The sequence below is a fragment of the Giraffa tippelskirchi genome, chromosome 5, assembly GCF_054371585.1.
Source record: "Giraffa tippelskirchi isolate mGirTip1 chromosome 5, T2T-mGirTip1v1.2.pri, whole genome shotgun sequence".
Lineage (NCBI taxonomy): Eukaryota > Metazoa > Chordata > Mammalia > Artiodactyla > Giraffidae > Giraffa > Giraffa tippelskirchi.
The window spans coordinates 112,088,588-112,106,077 of NC_137279.1; the positions used below are offsets into that span (position 1 = coordinate 112,088,588).

The following is a 17,490-nucleotide window of genomic DNA, read 5'->3' on the forward strand; positions in this document are numbered from 1 at the left end:
GATAACCCAGGAAACAGCATTTTAACATCACCCTTTGGCCTTCCATGTACACTATGGTTTGGGAACTGCAAGTATACAGAGTAAACGACATTTCCTAGTCCTGGGGTCACCAGCCCTGAGATGCCTATCTCAGGGGACACACATGCTTTGGCAAGTTTAATTCGAACACAATCTGAGAAGAACCAGAACAAAATTCAGAGCCCACACTCCTTATGCTTTTCCTAGGAAAAAAAAAATTGTATAACGCAGTATTAAGATCATAGCCCATATTGAGCAAACATTCCATTTTACTTGGAAACAGTGACTCACATGTTTAAGCAGGATATTAAGAAGCTCTTAGATAAGATTTGTGTAGCTATGTTCCCAAATGGAGTGTTATTAAGCTTTTCCCACATAAACCTGTGCTTTTAAACCACATCATAATAATGGTACACAGGCCGAACAAACTGAGATTTCCTCCTACTGCGTTCAAATTCTGGGAAAGTGAAACACATCCAAGACCAGGTGTTTGTTCCTTCCTGGCAGTTTTATGAGTCTCTCACAGGGGAGATGCCTCAGGGAACTGGCTTAGTGAGTCAGGCAGCCAGATCCCAGTGCTGAGACGTCTTCACAAATAAACAAAAAATGTATAAAACATCCTCATGGAGCTTCCACTGGCCAAGGCTGCCCTAAGCTCTTCTCGTGCCGCTGCTGCTGCTGCTAAGTCGCTTCAGTCGTGTCCGACTCTGTGCGACCCCATAGATGGCAGCCCACCAGGCTCCCCCGTCCCTGGAATTCACCACGCAAGAATACTGGAGTGGGTTGCCATTTCCTTCTCCAATGCATGAAAGTGAAAAGTGAAAGTGAAGTCACTGAATCATGTCCGACTCTTAGCAACCCCATGGACTACAGCCTACCAGGCTCCTCCGTCCGTGGGATTTTCTAGGCGAGAGTTCTGGAGTGGGGTGCCATTGTCTTCTCCTCTTCTCATGCACTAACATCTAATCCCCACACCAACCCAAAGGGACAGGTACTACAGTTACTGAACCAAACTTGGGACTCTTTGCCCAAGTGCAGTAGAGCCAAGATAACAGGGTGTGGTGAAGCAAAGTACAGTGTTTATTGCAGGGCACCAAACAAGAAGTCCTGGCAGCTGAGACTCAGAAGATCTGAACTCCCCAATGGCTTCCCAGGGGCAGGCTTTTAAAGACAAGGTAAGCAGGAATTCCCTGATGGGGAGGACTCCATTGTTAGAACTCCATGCTTCCACTGCAGGGGGCATGGGTTCAATCCCTGGTTGAGAAACTAAGATCCCTCAGGCCACAAGGTACAGCCAGAAAAATAAAATAAAGACAGGGTGAGGGAGAGGGTTGCAGGGTGTGTAATCAGCTCATAGACATTCTTCTTTTGGTGAGTGGTGAGGTCACGGGGAGTCAACATCATCAACCTTCTAGTTCCAACCCGCCTGGGGTCTCTGTGCTCCTGGGCAGCATGCAGTCAGTCAACTTCTTCCACCTGGTGGGGGTTTCAGTATCTGCAAAACAACTCAAAGGATATGGCTCAAGATATTATGTAGAGCCCCTGAGGGGGAACTAAATGTCCTTGACTTTGTTTAATAGCTAAACTATTATTATTTGTCTCGTTTGACTGTTTTCTTTTCTGCATTTTCTCACTTCTCAAATTAAATTTATTCTTTGGAACTCTAACAAGACCTAGGAGGTGAAAGTTTTTCTACAAAGAAGAGACAATCAGAGGACATGGAGAGGTCTGTCCAGACAAAGCCCCATAGGATCCTGCTCAGTTACACTATTATTATTGTTGTTGCCCATTTTACAGATGGGGAAACCGAGGTAGAGAGGCTTAGTAACTTGTCCAGTAAATAGGCTGACCAGGGTCCAAACTCGCAGTCTGTGCTGTTAACCACTGTGTCACCCTGGTAGCAAGGTAACTTTGCTGCTAATTCTGTGAGAGTTGCCAAACAAGCCAAATGCAAAATGACAAGAAAATGTCAAGCTGCCATTTGACAGATTTGTTTACTTGGTCTTCAGGGCTTAGTTTCATGACGAAATCTCACAGGTTTTTCTGTGCCTTGTCTCTGTCAGAGCTATGCCCACGGCTTCTTACTCATCAGCCTTTCTCTCTGCTTAGATTCAGTTAATCCTCCTCACTAATCTTCAGTCCCAAGATTAAGGCCCCTCTGTCCTCACTAGGCCAAGGGCTTTTCCTGCCCCTGGTGACGTGAGACGTGAGCCCACTCTGGGGGCTCTGATCCCTTTTAAAAACCACACCCGTATTTTTCCTCCAAGTCACACTCATATTTAAATAAATCTAATATACCTATGATCCATGGGCAGTAGAGCCTTCCAAGTAGGGGGCTAACAAGAGAAAGAATATTCTAGATGGAGGGCCACAGACTGTGCCCCTCCTGCTGGCCTGGGCCCAGTGGTCCCCTTGAGAACCACGCACTGTTCTCTCAGGCTTGTGGCTGGCTCCAGCCTCCCACAGGAGCCTTTCTTTATAAACTTTGAGTGGAAAACATCAGTGGAAGTTTACGGAGGTCGAGAGGGGTGTCAGAGGACCGAGGGGGAAGCCAACAAGGAGTGGATCCTATTTCACCCTTATTGCTACCCAGGGTCAGCTGTCCCAAGCCTCTGTCCTCTGGCTGTGCAGCAGCTCCAGCCACAACCTTCACCATTCAACCCTGGGAACACAAACAGAACTCAGACACTGTCCTTCCTTCTCCTGCAGTGGAGGCTGACCGAGACATGAGAGATGTGTAAGAACAAGGGTTAACTCAGGGCCTGAGATGTGTCCCAGTCACTTTGTGTCGATGGATGCAGATGGAGGTGGGGGACGCATGTGGGTTAATCTGCAGGATGCCTTGAAGTCACAGGACATGAGAGGAAAGCAGAGCATTCCCCACAGACAGAATGGCCTGGACAAAGATACACGTGGCATCTTCCACAAACCAAGACAGTCCTGAGGCTGGGAAGGCTGGTGGAGACAGTAGGAGAGCAGAGAGAGGGTGGCCGGGCCAGACCACAAGGGGCTTTTTGCTTCCAGACAAGACAAGCTTTCTCCTTTGTTGCAGAGAAGCCTTTTGGGGACTTTTCAATGGGGAAAGAACTGGGCAAATGCGCTGCCTAGAAGGATGACTGGTGGGCATGCAGGGGTGGATTCTAAGGAGAAACTGGAGGCAGAGAGAATAGGTAGAAACAGTTGCCATGGACCATACCGAGCAGGGTGAGGGCTCAGACAGCCCCGGACTAGAGGGAAAAGGGGCAGAACCGAGAGACTTGAAGGAGATAAAAGAAAGAGAGCTTGGTGATCATTTGACAAGGAAGTCAGAGACAAGGGACAGTAACAGAGAGACAGACAGTTCCAGACTTCCCTCAAGCTTCAGGCTTCGTAGTAGGGGGCGGTGGGAGCACGAACCATCGAGACCAGCAGGGAAAAGGAAGATTTGGGAAGACAAGCAGTTCTTCCTGTGCCGTGCTCTGCTGCACACAGACAGGCTGGCGGAGGGCGGAGGGCGGGGGGCGAGGGGGAGGTGGCGGGAGGGGGAGCATTCAATCATTTTCCTCTGACCCTCATCCAGCACCGCTTTTCTAATCCTGGAGAATCCGTGAAAGGAAATGTCTCACAGGAAAATGACAGAGGCTTCCAGGAAAGAAATTTGTAGGGTGGAACTGGAAGCAAAAGAGCAATTAAACATGTATCCTGGCATGCCTCTTCACCCAGGTGGAAGCACTGTCCCTCTAAATCTCTGATTGAGTATAACACCTGGGATGTCTGGGGAGTGGTCCCCATCTGCTCTGAGAGCTTCCTTCTTTCTGATGCTGCCATCTATTCCTCCTCAGCTCTTCTGTGCCACCCCCATGTCAGCCACTAGATGGCACCAGACTCCACCAGCTGAGAAGGAAACCTAGCGCATTTGTGCAGTCCTTTCCCGCTCGTTGCAACCCCATGAACTGTAGCCTGCCTGGCTCCTCTGTCCATAGGATTTTCCAGGCAAGAATACTGGAGTAGGTTGCCATTTCCTTCTCCAGCGAATCTTCCTGACCCAGGATCGAATCCGCATCTCTTTCATCATCTGCATTGCCAGGAGGATTCTTTACCACTGCACCACCCGGGATTTGGGCAAATATGGGGCGGTCAGGCTGTCACTAAAGGGACCCACATCTTGAAGGGCTGTCCATTTCACCTAATTCTAATTTAATTCAATTCTTCTAGAACACATTCTTATTGTGGGTATATTATTCTTACAAGTTGGTTCTTTTAATAACTATATTTATGAAGAAAGTGAAAGCTTTAGTCACTCAGTCATGTCTGACTCTTTGTGACCCCATAGACTGTAGCCCAACCAGGCTCCTCTGTCCATGGGATTTTCCAGGCAAGAATACTGGAGTGGGGTTGCCATTTCCTTCTCCAGGGGATCTTCCCAACCCAGGGATTGAACCCAGGTCTCCTGTATTGCAGGCAGATTCTTTACTGTCTGAGCCACCAAAATATATATAAGACATATTTTTCATAAATATGAAGAATATATCCCTATGTAAAGAATTCTCACAAATATACTTTCCTTTGGCTTCCCTGGTGGCTCAATGGTAAAGAATCAACCTGCCAAGACAGGAGATGTGGGTTCTATTCCTGGGTTGGAAAGATCTCCTGGAGAAGGAAATGGCAATGCACTCCAGTATTGGTGCCTGAAAAATCCTGTGGACAGAGGAGCCTGGTGGGCTACAGTCTGTGGGGTCACAAAAGAATCAGATACAACTGAGCAACCAAACTACAACATACTTTTCCTTAGCTTCCCTAGCCTCCCCTGTGATCTCTTCAATCCTCATAAAAAAAACAGCAGGGAACTGGGGCAAAGACCAATTATCAATTCCTCAAAATTCTGATATAAAAAGTGAGAATCAGTCATGTTAGATTAAAAGGATAGCTTGGCCCATCGACAGGTCTGCAGATTAGCCGGCTCCCACGGGAATGGAGAGGCAGCGGCAGGCAGCATGTCACCAGCCACGGGGCCCCTCGTGCCTGCAGCCACCCTGCGTCTCTGCTCCATCACACTGATTCCTGCAGCGATGCCCCACCCAGGTCAGCTCTGCTTACAGAGGGTGACTGGCTGGGAAAGCCCCACACCCAGCATGACCTGGCAGCAGCAGGCGGTTCCTGGAGATCCAAAGGACAGGATGGGCAAACTGGATTCCTGGACATGGAAAGGAACTCTACATCCATTACCTGAGCCTGAAAGTCAGGGGCCAGGAGACTCAAGGGCTGCAAGAAGAGGGCAGGTGTGCAGAGCAAGCACCAGTGTCTGTCAATGGAGCCAAAATCAAAGAGCAAGCCCTGTGTGGGGCCCAGGCCTGGCCTGGGTGAGCCTTGCAGTAAAGCCTGTCCTGAGCATGCCCTGTGTGGGGTTATGACAGGGTTAAGGGCGAGGAAAGGAGGGCAGGACCCCAGGACTCAGAAACCAGTCTCCTTGGAGGCTTCAGAGAGGCAGAGGATACAACATACTTTTCATCTTATATTTTGCACTTTCCTAGACTAAGAATTGAGGTGAGGAAGGGGCATAGGGCTAGCATTTAGGGGATACTCCAGTCCCTGGTTCAGACGCAGGCTCAGGGCCTCACCAGCCCGTCCCTGAAGCAGACTTTCTCACCCACACGTGGTGACCTGGTGGCGTCGACTATTTGACACTCAACAAAAGGGACAAAAGGGCTCAGCTCACAGGGCCTCCTGGCTCCAACCCAGAAACCCATTTGAGCCACACCCTCCTCATCACCTAGAGCCCACTGAGCTGCCCCAAACCCTTCATGCAAACAGACTCTGCATCCACTTTCTCCAAAAAATTGCCCCAGAGGGAAGGAGGGATTCCAGTCACATCCCTCTCCTACCCGGACACAGGCCGGCCCTGCCCCCTCCCCACGTCCCCAGGCAAGGCAGGAACACACAGCCTCTTGACCCTTTTTCATGCTTTTATTCTGCAACCAGTAGTCAGTGCACATGGCTACCAGCATCACCACACCTGGGCGAGCCTTGGGCAGGGTCCAGATGGAAGGTGCTGAGGGGGACTGGGATTGTACACGAAATGGAGGCCAGTGGTGTAACACCCAGACAAACTGCTCTGAACTTCAGGCAGCCCTCAGTCTCTGGAGAAAACGCCGTAGTTATAATAGATGTGGGGCACACACAGCCTGGCCATGGTCCTGGGTCCCCTCCTGTGTCCAAAATCAGTGGCCTGCCGGCTACCCCCCCATCCCTCCTCCAGCTGAGCAGAGGCCAGAGGCTTCCTCAAGGTCACACACAGACCTGCTCTTGACCCTTGGAAGGGGACTATTGAAGGGAATTCACTCACTGCCTCATGAACCACCACTGTCTGCATTTCAGATCCCGCTGGGAGGCAGCGGGATCAGGGGCTTCACTGTGAACTGGTAACATGTGTTGGGAGGGCCATGGGAGGCCTGCAGTTCTGACCCAGCGGGCTGGCTGCAGGCTGAACCCACAGCAGCCGTGTGGAGGCCGACTGACCTCTTGGGGCCCCACACCTTCCACGAGCTCACTGATGCAGGCAGAAGTGCACATGCCAGAGCGGAGCGGCAGGGCCCAGGGAGGACAGTTCACCTGTGGTGGAGGAAGGGCAGGGCAGGAAGAGACACAAGGAAGGAGTACGTCCCTGTTGCTCACTGCCCCTGAGGTGGCCTGAGCAGTGCACACGGGCTTCCTCCAGGACCACAGCCACCAGCCAGGACCCCACAGGCCGGCCGGGCAGACCGTAAAACCCTGTGATGTGTGTCTGCTTCGGTGCACATATGTGGGCAAGGGAGCAGGGGCATAGGTCAGCAGTGCAGGGAGTGGGACAGCAGAGGGGATGCAGGGCTGGGCCTTTCAGCAGAAATAAAAGTCCAAGGGAGAGCAGCCCAGGTTGTGCTCAGAAAGAGGCCCGGCACCCCCGGTGGGTATCCTGAGACCAGACATACTCCTAAAAGTTGATGTTCTTCAAGTTGGTGGAGCAACGGTACCTGCCGTCCAGGCCACGGGAACATAGCAGGTTGGGCAGGCAGGGGCAGGCATGGTGCTGCCGTTTTCTGAAGAAGGGGACCTGGGGAGAGAGAGGAGAGTAGATGTCACCTTCACCAAAGGGAGGCGGGCCCCCGGGGGGAGCCTCTGGCCAACGCAGCCCCGGCTGAAATGTCTCATCACCTGCACCCCAGCACCACAATAATGGCTTTTATAGAGGAGGAAACTGAGGCACAGAGAGGTTAAGTAACATGCCAAGGTCGCACAGCCAGGTTGTGGAGGAGCCAGGATTTGAACTCAAGCAATCTAGCTCTGACACTGTGATCAGCCACAATGCAATGTGGCCCACCCCCTATCCCCCAAACCCCACAAGCCCCCACACCACCCACCGGGGCCCCCCAGCTGACCCAGCATACCCACTGTCTCACAAATCCACACCCACACTGGTGATTGAATATCACTTGTAGCTCATCCATTACACTCTCCACCCTGTGTGGGTGTCAGGGATGTAGCTGCACAGGACAGGGTCCCTGCCGGGTGACTCACACCCACAGGAAGGCTGAGCCACTGAGGGTTCCTCAAGGAGGGTGAGTAGGAGTGGTTAGGAGCATAGATAAGTCGGACAGCCTGGGCTCAAATTAGGTCTGCCAATTCCCAGCTGTGTGACAACTGGCAAGTTATTTAGCCTCCCTGTGCTTCAATTTATTATCTGTAAAAGGAGTTAATAATAGGGGCTACCACATATGGTTGTAAATAGGTTTACATGATAAAGAGGTTTAAACTTGCAAAAACATCACTTAGTATGAAGGTCAGCACGTGGTAAGCCCTCGGTGTATTACCTCTGCTGCCCACTTTGGGAATACCCCAAGGCTACAAGGTCTGTGCCCTGTCTCCCTCTCCCCCTCAGCCTCCTCACGCCTAGGAGGGCTGTGCCAGGGAGGATCGTGGTTGGAGGATGCTCCCGGGTGCAGGCGTGCTCCCCAGAGGAGCTTGCAGGGTGTCTTGGCTACAGAAAGCCCAGGGAAGGGGATGCAAGCCCACAGGTGCTGCCGCATCAACCTGACAGGCAGAAAAAAAAGGCCGTGGGGCCGTTCTGTGGTCTCTGGGCTGGGAGCTCCTCAGAAAGCAGAGTGGGTGCTGGATGCCTAGGGCACAGAGGAGTGAGTCTCCTTAAAGTGTGTGCCATGGGGGCCTGGCCAACCTCACCCTGCACACCCCCTCATACTCAGGCTCTGGATGGGAGCCTACTTTACAGTCTTACTGCGTTGTGTTCTTGAGGGAAGGATGTGGGTGTGTGTGTGTGTGTGTGCGTGCTCACTCAATCGTGTCAAACACTTTGCCACCCCATGGATTGTCGCCTGCCATTCTCCTCTGTCCATGGGATTCTCCAGGCAAGAATACTGGAGTGGGTTGCCACTCCCTTCTCCAGAGGATCTTCCCAACCCAGGGATCGAAACTCTGTCTCCTTCGTCTTCTGCACTGAAGGCGGATTCTTTACCACTGAGCCACCTGGGAAGTCCCAAGGGAAGAACCCTATGCAGTAAAGGGCATTCAGGAGACTCTCAGAATCTGAATTTATCAGATCAGAAACTTTAGGGGTGTCAGTCTACTCCCCTCTTTGTATGCATGAGGTAACTGAGATCCAGGGCCTTCGGCAAATGAGGAACTGGGGTTCCAGCCTCCAGGTCTAACAGGCTGTGTGATTAGGACCCCACTGTACCCCAACTGCCCCCAAAGTAAGGAGGTGGCGAGAAATTCCTAGATTGGAGTCAGAACACTGGTCCAGCGCCTTGTGCCTTGAGCCAGTGTGAGCAGTACCTTGTGGCTGCCGGGGTGGCACTCCTCTCCTGCCCGCCCCAGCGGGGTGCACACCCGCAGCCCGCGCAGCCACAGGCTGACCGCACAGCAGGTGCCTGCCCTGCACTGGATATCCCGCTCACAGGCCTGCAGGGGGAAGACAAAGGGGCCATTAGTGCCTGTGAGTACCACCCCAGAGAAACCAGAAGGGAAAGTACATCCGAAAACCCTTCAGAGGGGTGCTGGGAGCAGTGCCCAGGCCTCAGTCCCCCGGGACACCTAGGGCCGTGCAATGCCACCCCTGCTCCTGTCGAGGCAGGTAGCTCAGGGCTCAGCAGGGCAGCAGACCTGGATCTGAGAACCCCCTGAGCTCCTCTGAGGCCACTTGGTGGGGAGGCTCTCCTCTGACAAGGCTAGAGCTTAGGAGACAGAGCTTTTCTAGCACCAGGAGATGCTCAGTGGATGCTAATGAGATTGAATTAACTCGAATTCTTCGAGGGGGAGGGCCCCAATGGCCTGCACCCCAGGGTGGTCTGTGTCAAGTTTCTGTGGACAGGGACCCTCCAGCCCTCACCCAGCAGTACTCGGGGTTAGTGCCTCTCCTCCCCACCATGGCCCTTTCGGTCCTCCCTGGAAACCCAGTCTCATCTGAGGGGCCAACACCCCCTGACAGGTGTTTCCCCCCAGGGCATCTCTGCTGGCCTGCCTGGCCCCTATGTGACAATTGGCAAGTTATTTAGCCTCTCTGTGCCTCAGTTTATTACCAGTAAAACAGATTAATAATAGTAACTCCTCTAGGATGGACTCCTCTGGGTTGGGCTCCCAGAGCAGGGGCTGAGTGGCCCTGCCTGGTTTCTGAAAGGTGCCATCTATGTGTGTTTTAGTCACTCAGTCGTGTCTGACTCTTTGCGACCCCATGGACTGTAGACCGCCAGGCTCTTCTGTCCATAGAATTCTCCAGGCAAGAGTACTGGAGTCGGTTGCCTTTCCCATCTCCAGGGGATCTTTCCAAGCCAGGGACTGAACCCGGATCTCCTGAATTGCAGGCAGATTCTTTACCATCTGAGCCACCAGGGAAGACCCACACAAACCGCTTTAAGCAAAAGCCTACATGGAAAACAAAAGCCTACAAGGAAAACAGAACTAAACTGCTCCAGATTCCGGAGAGGCCACCCTGGTGAAGCACCCCACCTTCCCATTTCAGAGATCTGTGGCTTCTCTGAGCTGAAGCTGGGAGCTGGGTTTGGGTTAGCCCTTCTCCACTGGGCTTCCCTTGTTGCTCAGCTGGTAAAGAATCTGCCTGCAATGGGAGAGACCTGGGTTCGATCTCTGAGCTGGGAAGATCCCCCTGGAGAAGAGAAAGGCTACCCACTCCAGTATTGTGGCCTGGAGAATTCCATGGACTGTATAGTCCATGGAGTCGCAAAGAGTCAGACATGACTGAGCAACTTTCACTTCACTTCTTCTCTATTGGGCCATGGAGCGCCCTCTGGCAGCCTTGTGGGACACTGCAGTAAAGTGGGGAATGCTGGGGCTGCTCAATAGGCAGTCACCTGGTCTCCAGCCTAGTGAGGGCACGTCTCACACACCAGCCGCTTCCTGAAAGCTCAGGGTCAGGGCTGAGTGGACTCCACCTGACTCTTCTGCCACAGAGGTGTGGCATCACTGTCCCCCTTTGGGAGGAGAGACCCTCCAGGACTGAATTTGGGACAGTCACAGTCTAGGGAGCAGGGCTCTGTGGGGATGGTAAAGCCCAGCCTCTTTCCGAGAGTCAGACTGGGCAGCAGCAGGGCTCGGAGTGTGGAAGGAGCAGTTCTAACTACCCTGACTACTCATGGTCGGGTCTGCTGTGTGTGTCCCTCTTCTCTGTTTTCCCAAGGGTCAACTTGGAGGCTCTTCTAGGAAGACATCTTCCCATCTCTAAGTCCTCCCTCCTGCCAGACCTGCCTCTGGGCCAGACTCAGGGTCAACCTGCTGCCTGGTGGCGTAACCATGGCTTCCACCCTCTGCTCTCACCCTCCCAATCTTCAAGCTGCACAACAGGAAGGCAGCTTTCGATAGTTTACATGCATTAGGTACAATTCTGTCCTGACAGTTGTATTTATGCTTTGGGTCCCAAAAGCATTGGTTTGCCTTTGATGTTTGTTCTGCTTTGAAACTCAGTCTTTTTCCTCTAAAGGGGAGAAGAAAGAGATTTTGCTTTCTGTGAACATTACAGTTAATCCAGTTCCAGGAATGGTTTGGCCTTCTCTACATTTCCATTTTCTGTGTAAAAAGCTGGAGGAAGTTGAAACAAAAATGAATGTCCCTCTTTTTTTTGTTCTATTGGCTTTTTATCTAGAAAGCTCCCAGGTCAGTCATTACTTCCTGTTTTCAAAAGAATGGTCCCATCACCATCACACAACCTGTGCCCATGAGAGGGTGGGTCCAGGTGAAGTCAAAGGTCAAAAGTCAAACTTCTGAGGGAAAACCACTATTGGGGTGTCTTGAATACTACAATGTGCCTGCCTGGGTGTACCCAGAGTGGGCCTGGATTTCTACTTGTTATCTGACACTTGTTTCTGGGTCACTTAGCCAATTGTTGGTGTCACCCTTACTCCTATCAACTGGGCACAGAGTTAAAACATCTAAACTGCACGGGAAAGAAAGAGTTTCAAGATTGTCTTTCTTAAGAGTAGAGAAAGCAAAGATTAAACTTACCCAACAGAAGCTAAATCAGGTCACAGCCTTTAATTAAGTCAATTTGCTATGTAAATTACACTTGACATGTGAACCAAACCATGCATGAAAACTAAAATTTACACAAAAGATAAATTAGGGAGTGCCAATCCACTTTATAAAAGATTCATTATTACTCAAAATCTTCTTTTGAGCAAAGGTCCAAACTTCAGAATTTTGTAATGCTCTCCTCATTTATTGAAAGCAGAATTTGATTTACACAGTTTCTCTGAAGCAGATCCCCTTTATCGAGGTCTAACTAATGTGAAAACCCTGTGCCTCTCAGAAGTGTGGTCTGGGGCTGGCTCCCATGCTCTTGGTTTGTCTCCTGTGTGGTTCCTGGGTCCTGTCCCACGCAGACCCTGACATCCTCCCAAAACCCAGGGCAGAGAGAATGTTGGACGACTTACCCCGGTGATCACGGCACAGTCGGACACGGTCACCAAGAGGAGTATCACTGAGACTTGCGTGGCACCTCTCATGGTCACTTGGGGTGAAGGCAACCACTGCCAGCTCCGCTGCCTCCGCTCGACCTCAAACCTGCCAGCTCAGAAGGCCAGTCTCTCCCCTGAAATTTATAGCAGCCGATACAGGCTGCCTGTGGATGCCTTGTCTCCACTCTTGCCCATCACACTGTTATTCAGATGATCTCAGAGATGGAGATGAGACCTGAATCCCTAATGACATTGAATCACCATCAAAACCAATAAAGATGAACCATCGGTGGCAGTGACAGTCGCTCTGACTCTCAGGATGCAGTGATCCAGTCAGCTTCATGCATCGCACCCCACAGTCCTTGTCGCCTCTGGGGCATCCTTCTATTCTGCTTGGGGCCAGGGGAAGGCTTTGGTAATAAATCAAGGGATTTGCAACATCACCATTCACCCCTCCCTGCACCAAACCCAGGATCATCGGCTCCTTCACACTCAAGCCAACAAGAATGATCTGGGCACTTCCTGTCGGCTCAGCACGAAGTGAGGGGCTGAGAGAACATAGTGAGAAGGCGGTGTCCTTGGTCCCCTAGAACAGGGGTCCCCAACCTCCAGAATCTAATGCTTGATGATCTGAGGTGGGGCTGATGTAATAATAATAAAGTGCACAGTAAGTGTAATGTACTTGAAATCATCCCCAAACCAACCCCCCAACCTGGTCCTGGTCCATGGAAAAATTATCTTCCATGAAACTGGTCTCTGGTGCCAAAAAAGTTGGGGACCGCTGCCCTAGAAGGTTAAAATTCCAATAGGGAGATGTAAGACAGTGAGAAGACAAAGCCAGGCTTGTGGGGTTGATGTTCCTGAGAAGTTCATAAGGAATTGCCCTCTAAGAGCCTCTGGACAAACACCAAGTGTCACTTGGCTCAGGAACCAGGGGGCAGAGGATGAGCCAGTTGACAGTTCCCTGAGGAAAAGCATGCTTGAGCTGGGTTGCAGCTTAAGGTACCAGGAGCCACGTGCCTCCCTTTTCTATGGGTTGAGGTTGACCTTATCCAGGGGCTGACAAACATGGTGGGCTTGGACACCAGTCTTGGGGAAGGTGAATCTGGGCACGGCCTCTCCTACCAACTGATCCAGAGACCTCCCAGGACCTTTTATCAGACAATCCCCACAATGATAAAAGTCCCTTCTCTCCACAGTGATAAAAGCCATTATTGCCCAAGATATGTCCTCAGTTCAGTTCAGTCACTCAGTCGTGTCCCACTCTTTGCGACCCCATGAACCACAGCACACCAGGCCTCCCTGTCCATCACCAATTCCTGGAGTTTACCCAAACCCATGTCCATTGAGTCAGTGGTGCCATCTAACCATCTCATCTTCTGTCGTCCCCTTCGCCTTCTGCCCTCAATCTTTCCCAGCATCAGGGTCTTTTCAAATGAGTCAGCTCTTCGTGCTGCAGTATGTTAATAGGTGTTAGGTGCATACAAACACAAACATATGAGATTTCCACAGTCGAAGCTTTGGGAAACTGATTACACAGTTTCACCAGCTGTTTTTTAACCGCAGGACTTTTCAGGGCCTTTCACATACTAGTAAGCACTTGAAACACCAAGCAGGGAAATGCAATTTGTAATTATTTCCTAAACAGATTAATCCATCCAACACTTTTTTCCTTAGAGTGTCTCAAGGGAATGTGACTCCCAGGTAGACACACTGACCAGCGTTTATGAGTGAGAGAGTGGGGAACAGAACAGCAGCTCAGCTTCACAGCCATTAGCAGAGTGAGAATCTAAATCTAGCCTCAGTTTTCTCATCTGTAACATGAGGGTGAGAATAGCTCTTACATCATGGGCTTTTGTGAGTATTCTTCCATTTATTTATGTATTCATTGACTATATATTTAGTCACAACTACTGTATTAAAGGGCTCAGACAGTAAAGAGCCTGCCTGGAATGTGGGAGTCCCAAGTTTGATCCCTGGAGAAGGAAATGGCAACCCACTCCAGTATTCTTGCCTGGAAAATCCCATAGATGGTGGAGCCTCGGGGGCAACAGTCCGTGGGGTCGCAAAGAGTTGGACACGACTGAATGACTTCACTTTCACTTTCTTTTCACTATATTGAAGGCACTATTTTTGGCGCTGGAAATAGACCTGTGAGCAAAACAAGATCCTCACCCTTACGTGGGGGAGACAGATAATAGACAAATAAACAAATAGATTTATAGTAAAATGGCTAGGGGTGCTGAGTGCTATTAAAAAGGAAGACAGAGGGACTCCCCTGGTGGTCCAGTGGCTACAACTCTAATCTCTCAATACTGGGGCCCTGGGTTTGATCCCTGGTTGGGGAACTAGATCCCACATGCCACAACTAAGACCATGTGCAGCCAAATAAATAAATAAGAATAAATATTTAAAATAAAAACATAAAAAGGAAGACAGAGAGGACAGCAGAGCATGACAAGGTATGGTGCTTTAGATGGGGTGAGGGTCTCTCTGAGAAGACACTTAAGAACCCTGAGGAAGTGAAGGGATGCACTGGGCAGAGCCTGGGGGGAGGAAGCAGTGCAGAGGCCCTGTGGTAGGGCCTTCTTGGCCAGTTCCAGAAGCAACAAGGAGGGTGGAGAACAGGGGAAGGGAGAGGGAGGGATGCTGTTGGAGCAGGAGCCGGGGCCACACCCTGCCAACTTTGCAGGGCATGGTGGAGGCCTGACAGCAAGGGTTATGGGCACCCTTGGAGTGTTTGGAGCAGAGGAGGGCCAGGATGTGATTTACACTTTGAAGGATCTCTCTGGTGGTTTGTGGAGAATTAAGTGAGATGATGCTGCTGAAGTGCTCAGCATGATGCCTAGCACACAGCAGCATTTGCAACTATTGCCATTTTCTATCATTAAAAAGATGGGCCTATGGGCAGAAGGGATAGTTAGGGAGTTTGGGATGGACATGTACTCACTGCTATATTTAAAGTGGATAACCAACAAGGACCTACTGTACACCACAGGGAATTCTGTTCAATGTTATATGGCAGCCTGGACAGGAAGGGAGTTTGTACGAGAATGGATAGATGTGCCTGTATGGCTGGATCCCTGCACTGTTCACCTGAAACTACCACAACATTTTTAATCAGCTACACTACAATACAAAAGAAAAGTTAAAAAAAAATTAGATGGGCCTGAGTGGGGGACAAGAGGGAAGGATTGGGAGTTGGGGATTATCAGAGGCTAACATTTATATGTAAAATGGATAAACAACAAGGTCAGACTGTATAGCATGGGGAACTTGTATTCAATATCTTGTAATAAACCATAATGGAAAAGAATATTGTATAACTGAATCACTTTGCTGGACAGCAGAAATTAACACAACATTGTTAATCAGCTATACTTCAATTAAATTTTTTAAACTGATGGGCCTGTCTGCCCTCATGTAAAATTCTTCTTCCAGGTGGGAATCAAAATGATATGGTTATGGCCCATCTGTACACCATGGCACTGAGCCAGACACGCCACAGGAGAACCAAGAGACCACCACCTGTCAGTAATTTACAGAGGGAGAGGGTGGCATTGTGCCGGGTGCTGGGAGGGGCAGAGAGGCCCCTGTGTGCTTCAAGTGCCCTGCACACGTCGCCAGTCTCACACAGGTCACTTCGTAAGAGACAATGTTAGCTAACAGCGATCTCAGGCTGGCACCCACCTTCCACCTCATCCCCCATTCTCACCCCTTCCCTCATTCTCCACAACACACAAAACTAATTATCACACACAGTGGCGTGAAGAATGGTAGCGAGCAATGCTGCTGCAAGCAGGATGAATAACAGCAACTGAAAGCAGCCAGTTAGAGGGACGCAAGGGATCGACAGCAACTTGGTAGAAATACCAAAGGAAACTCTAGGGAGCTTTGGGGTTCTTGACTCAATAACTCCCGTCAGCAGATGTTCACACAGAGCCTCCCATATGTCAGGGTCAGAATGGGTCTGCTTTCTCTTCGAACTGAGGGCTCTCCTGTTCCTGTGCACAGATGGATTTCAGCAGTATCCTCCCAGCACCCAGCACAACGCCACCTTCTCCCTCTCTCTGCGTTAGTGCTGTGGTGCGGATGTCATCATTTTACAGGACTGTTTATACAGCCGGTGTGTGTGTCTGTGTGGTAAGCACAACCATTCATTCAGGCATAGGTACGCCCTGAGACAGAGGCACATGCTCAGGAAGCCTGACTTGACACAGTCCCCAAGGTCATTCATCCTCACACGTGGGATAACTTGGACTCCTAGGGGATCTGAGGCAACCCCTTCCAGATCTACCATGAGGCCATTGCTCTGCAAACTAGAAAGGGAGTGCATGTCCACAGGCCACACAGCTCCTGCCTGTGACATAGGTGATCACTTTATTAGTGGTTCATTAGTGGCTAATGATTAAACGAGAGCTGCCTCTGACCCACTTAAGAGAGATGTGAAGAAAGAAAGGAGCAACCAGGGACTTCCCCTGCCATCCAGTGGTTAAGAATCTGTTCTTCACAGCAGGAAGCATGGGTTCCATCCATGATCAGGAAATCAAGATCTCACATGCTGTGCAGCGCGGCCAAAAAAGAAAGAAAGAAGCAATAAAACAATGGAAACCCACACATCCAAACCAGCAGTTCTTAAGCAAGGATCACAGCTCCCCAAATGGTTCATGAACAGAATTCAGAAGATCCATGAACTTGGGCAGAGAAAACAATTGCATCCTGTTATCACTCACTGCTAAGTGAATTGTAACATTCTTCTCTTCTAACCATAGGCCACAAACACGGAAGTATTAATCATACCTGGGTCCTTGTCACCAAGAGAAATTAGAGATCTTTTAATACCGTATTGCTATTGTGGTAAATAGCTCAAAATATTTCTGTTCATCACTACATTGAAACTATGGTAGTTATAAGTCCAGGCCATGTTATTTGATCAATGGACATGAGTTTGAGCAAACTCCAGGAGATGGTGAAGGACAGGGAGGCCTGGCGTGCTGCAGTCCATAGAGTTGCAAAGAGTCAGACGTGACTGAGAGACTGAACAGCAACAATGTTATTTGATACATTAATAAAGATGGACATATGCTACCATATCATAAATTTGTTTTTAATATAATCATTTGCAACATCTAAATTTCCGTATAATTCTTTGCAATCTTACATATTTATTTTTATACGTTTTAAAGCATCACTCAGAGTCACAGACTTCCAAGGCGTCCGTGGTACAAAAATAGCTAAAAACTCCTGAGGCAGAGTGAGGAGACTTAGGTGGGGTATGGGGTCATAAGTTCAGGCTAGCCAAACTTAGCTAGATCATTAGGCTGGACACATCTGGGGGGGAAATTGTCAAAAAGAAGCAGATCTGTGACAACCTAGAGGGGTGGTGTGGGGTGGGAGCGGGAGGGAGGTTCAAGAGGGAGGGGACATATGTATACCTATGGCTGATTCATGTTGCTGTATGGCAGAGACCAACACAACACTGTAAAGCAACTATCCTCCAATTTAAAAAAAAAATGGAAAAAAGTCAGAAAAAGAAAAG

General features: G+C 50.0%; 1 protein-coding gene across 1 annotated transcript in view; it reads right to left on the minus strand.

Annotated features, from left to right (window-relative positions):
- Window positions 1–5,942: 5,942 nt before the first annotated feature.
- Window positions 5,943–17,490, minus strand: part of PROK1 (prokineticin 1) — a 32,903-nt gene continuing 21,355 nt past the window's right edge. The window contains exons 4-6 of the mRNA XM_081492802.1: window positions 11,928–12,085; window positions 8,821–8,946; window positions 5,943–7,084 (exon numbers count right to left, since the gene is read on the minus strand). Coding sequence (XP_081348928.1) covers window positions 6,965–7,084; window positions 8,821–8,946; window positions 11,928–11,999 — 318 coding nt within the window. The 5' untranslated portion in view covers window positions 12,000–12,085 and the 3' untranslated portion in view covers window positions 5,943–6,964. The remainder of the gene's footprint in view (window positions 7,085–8,820; window positions 8,947–11,927; window positions 12,086–17,490) is intronic.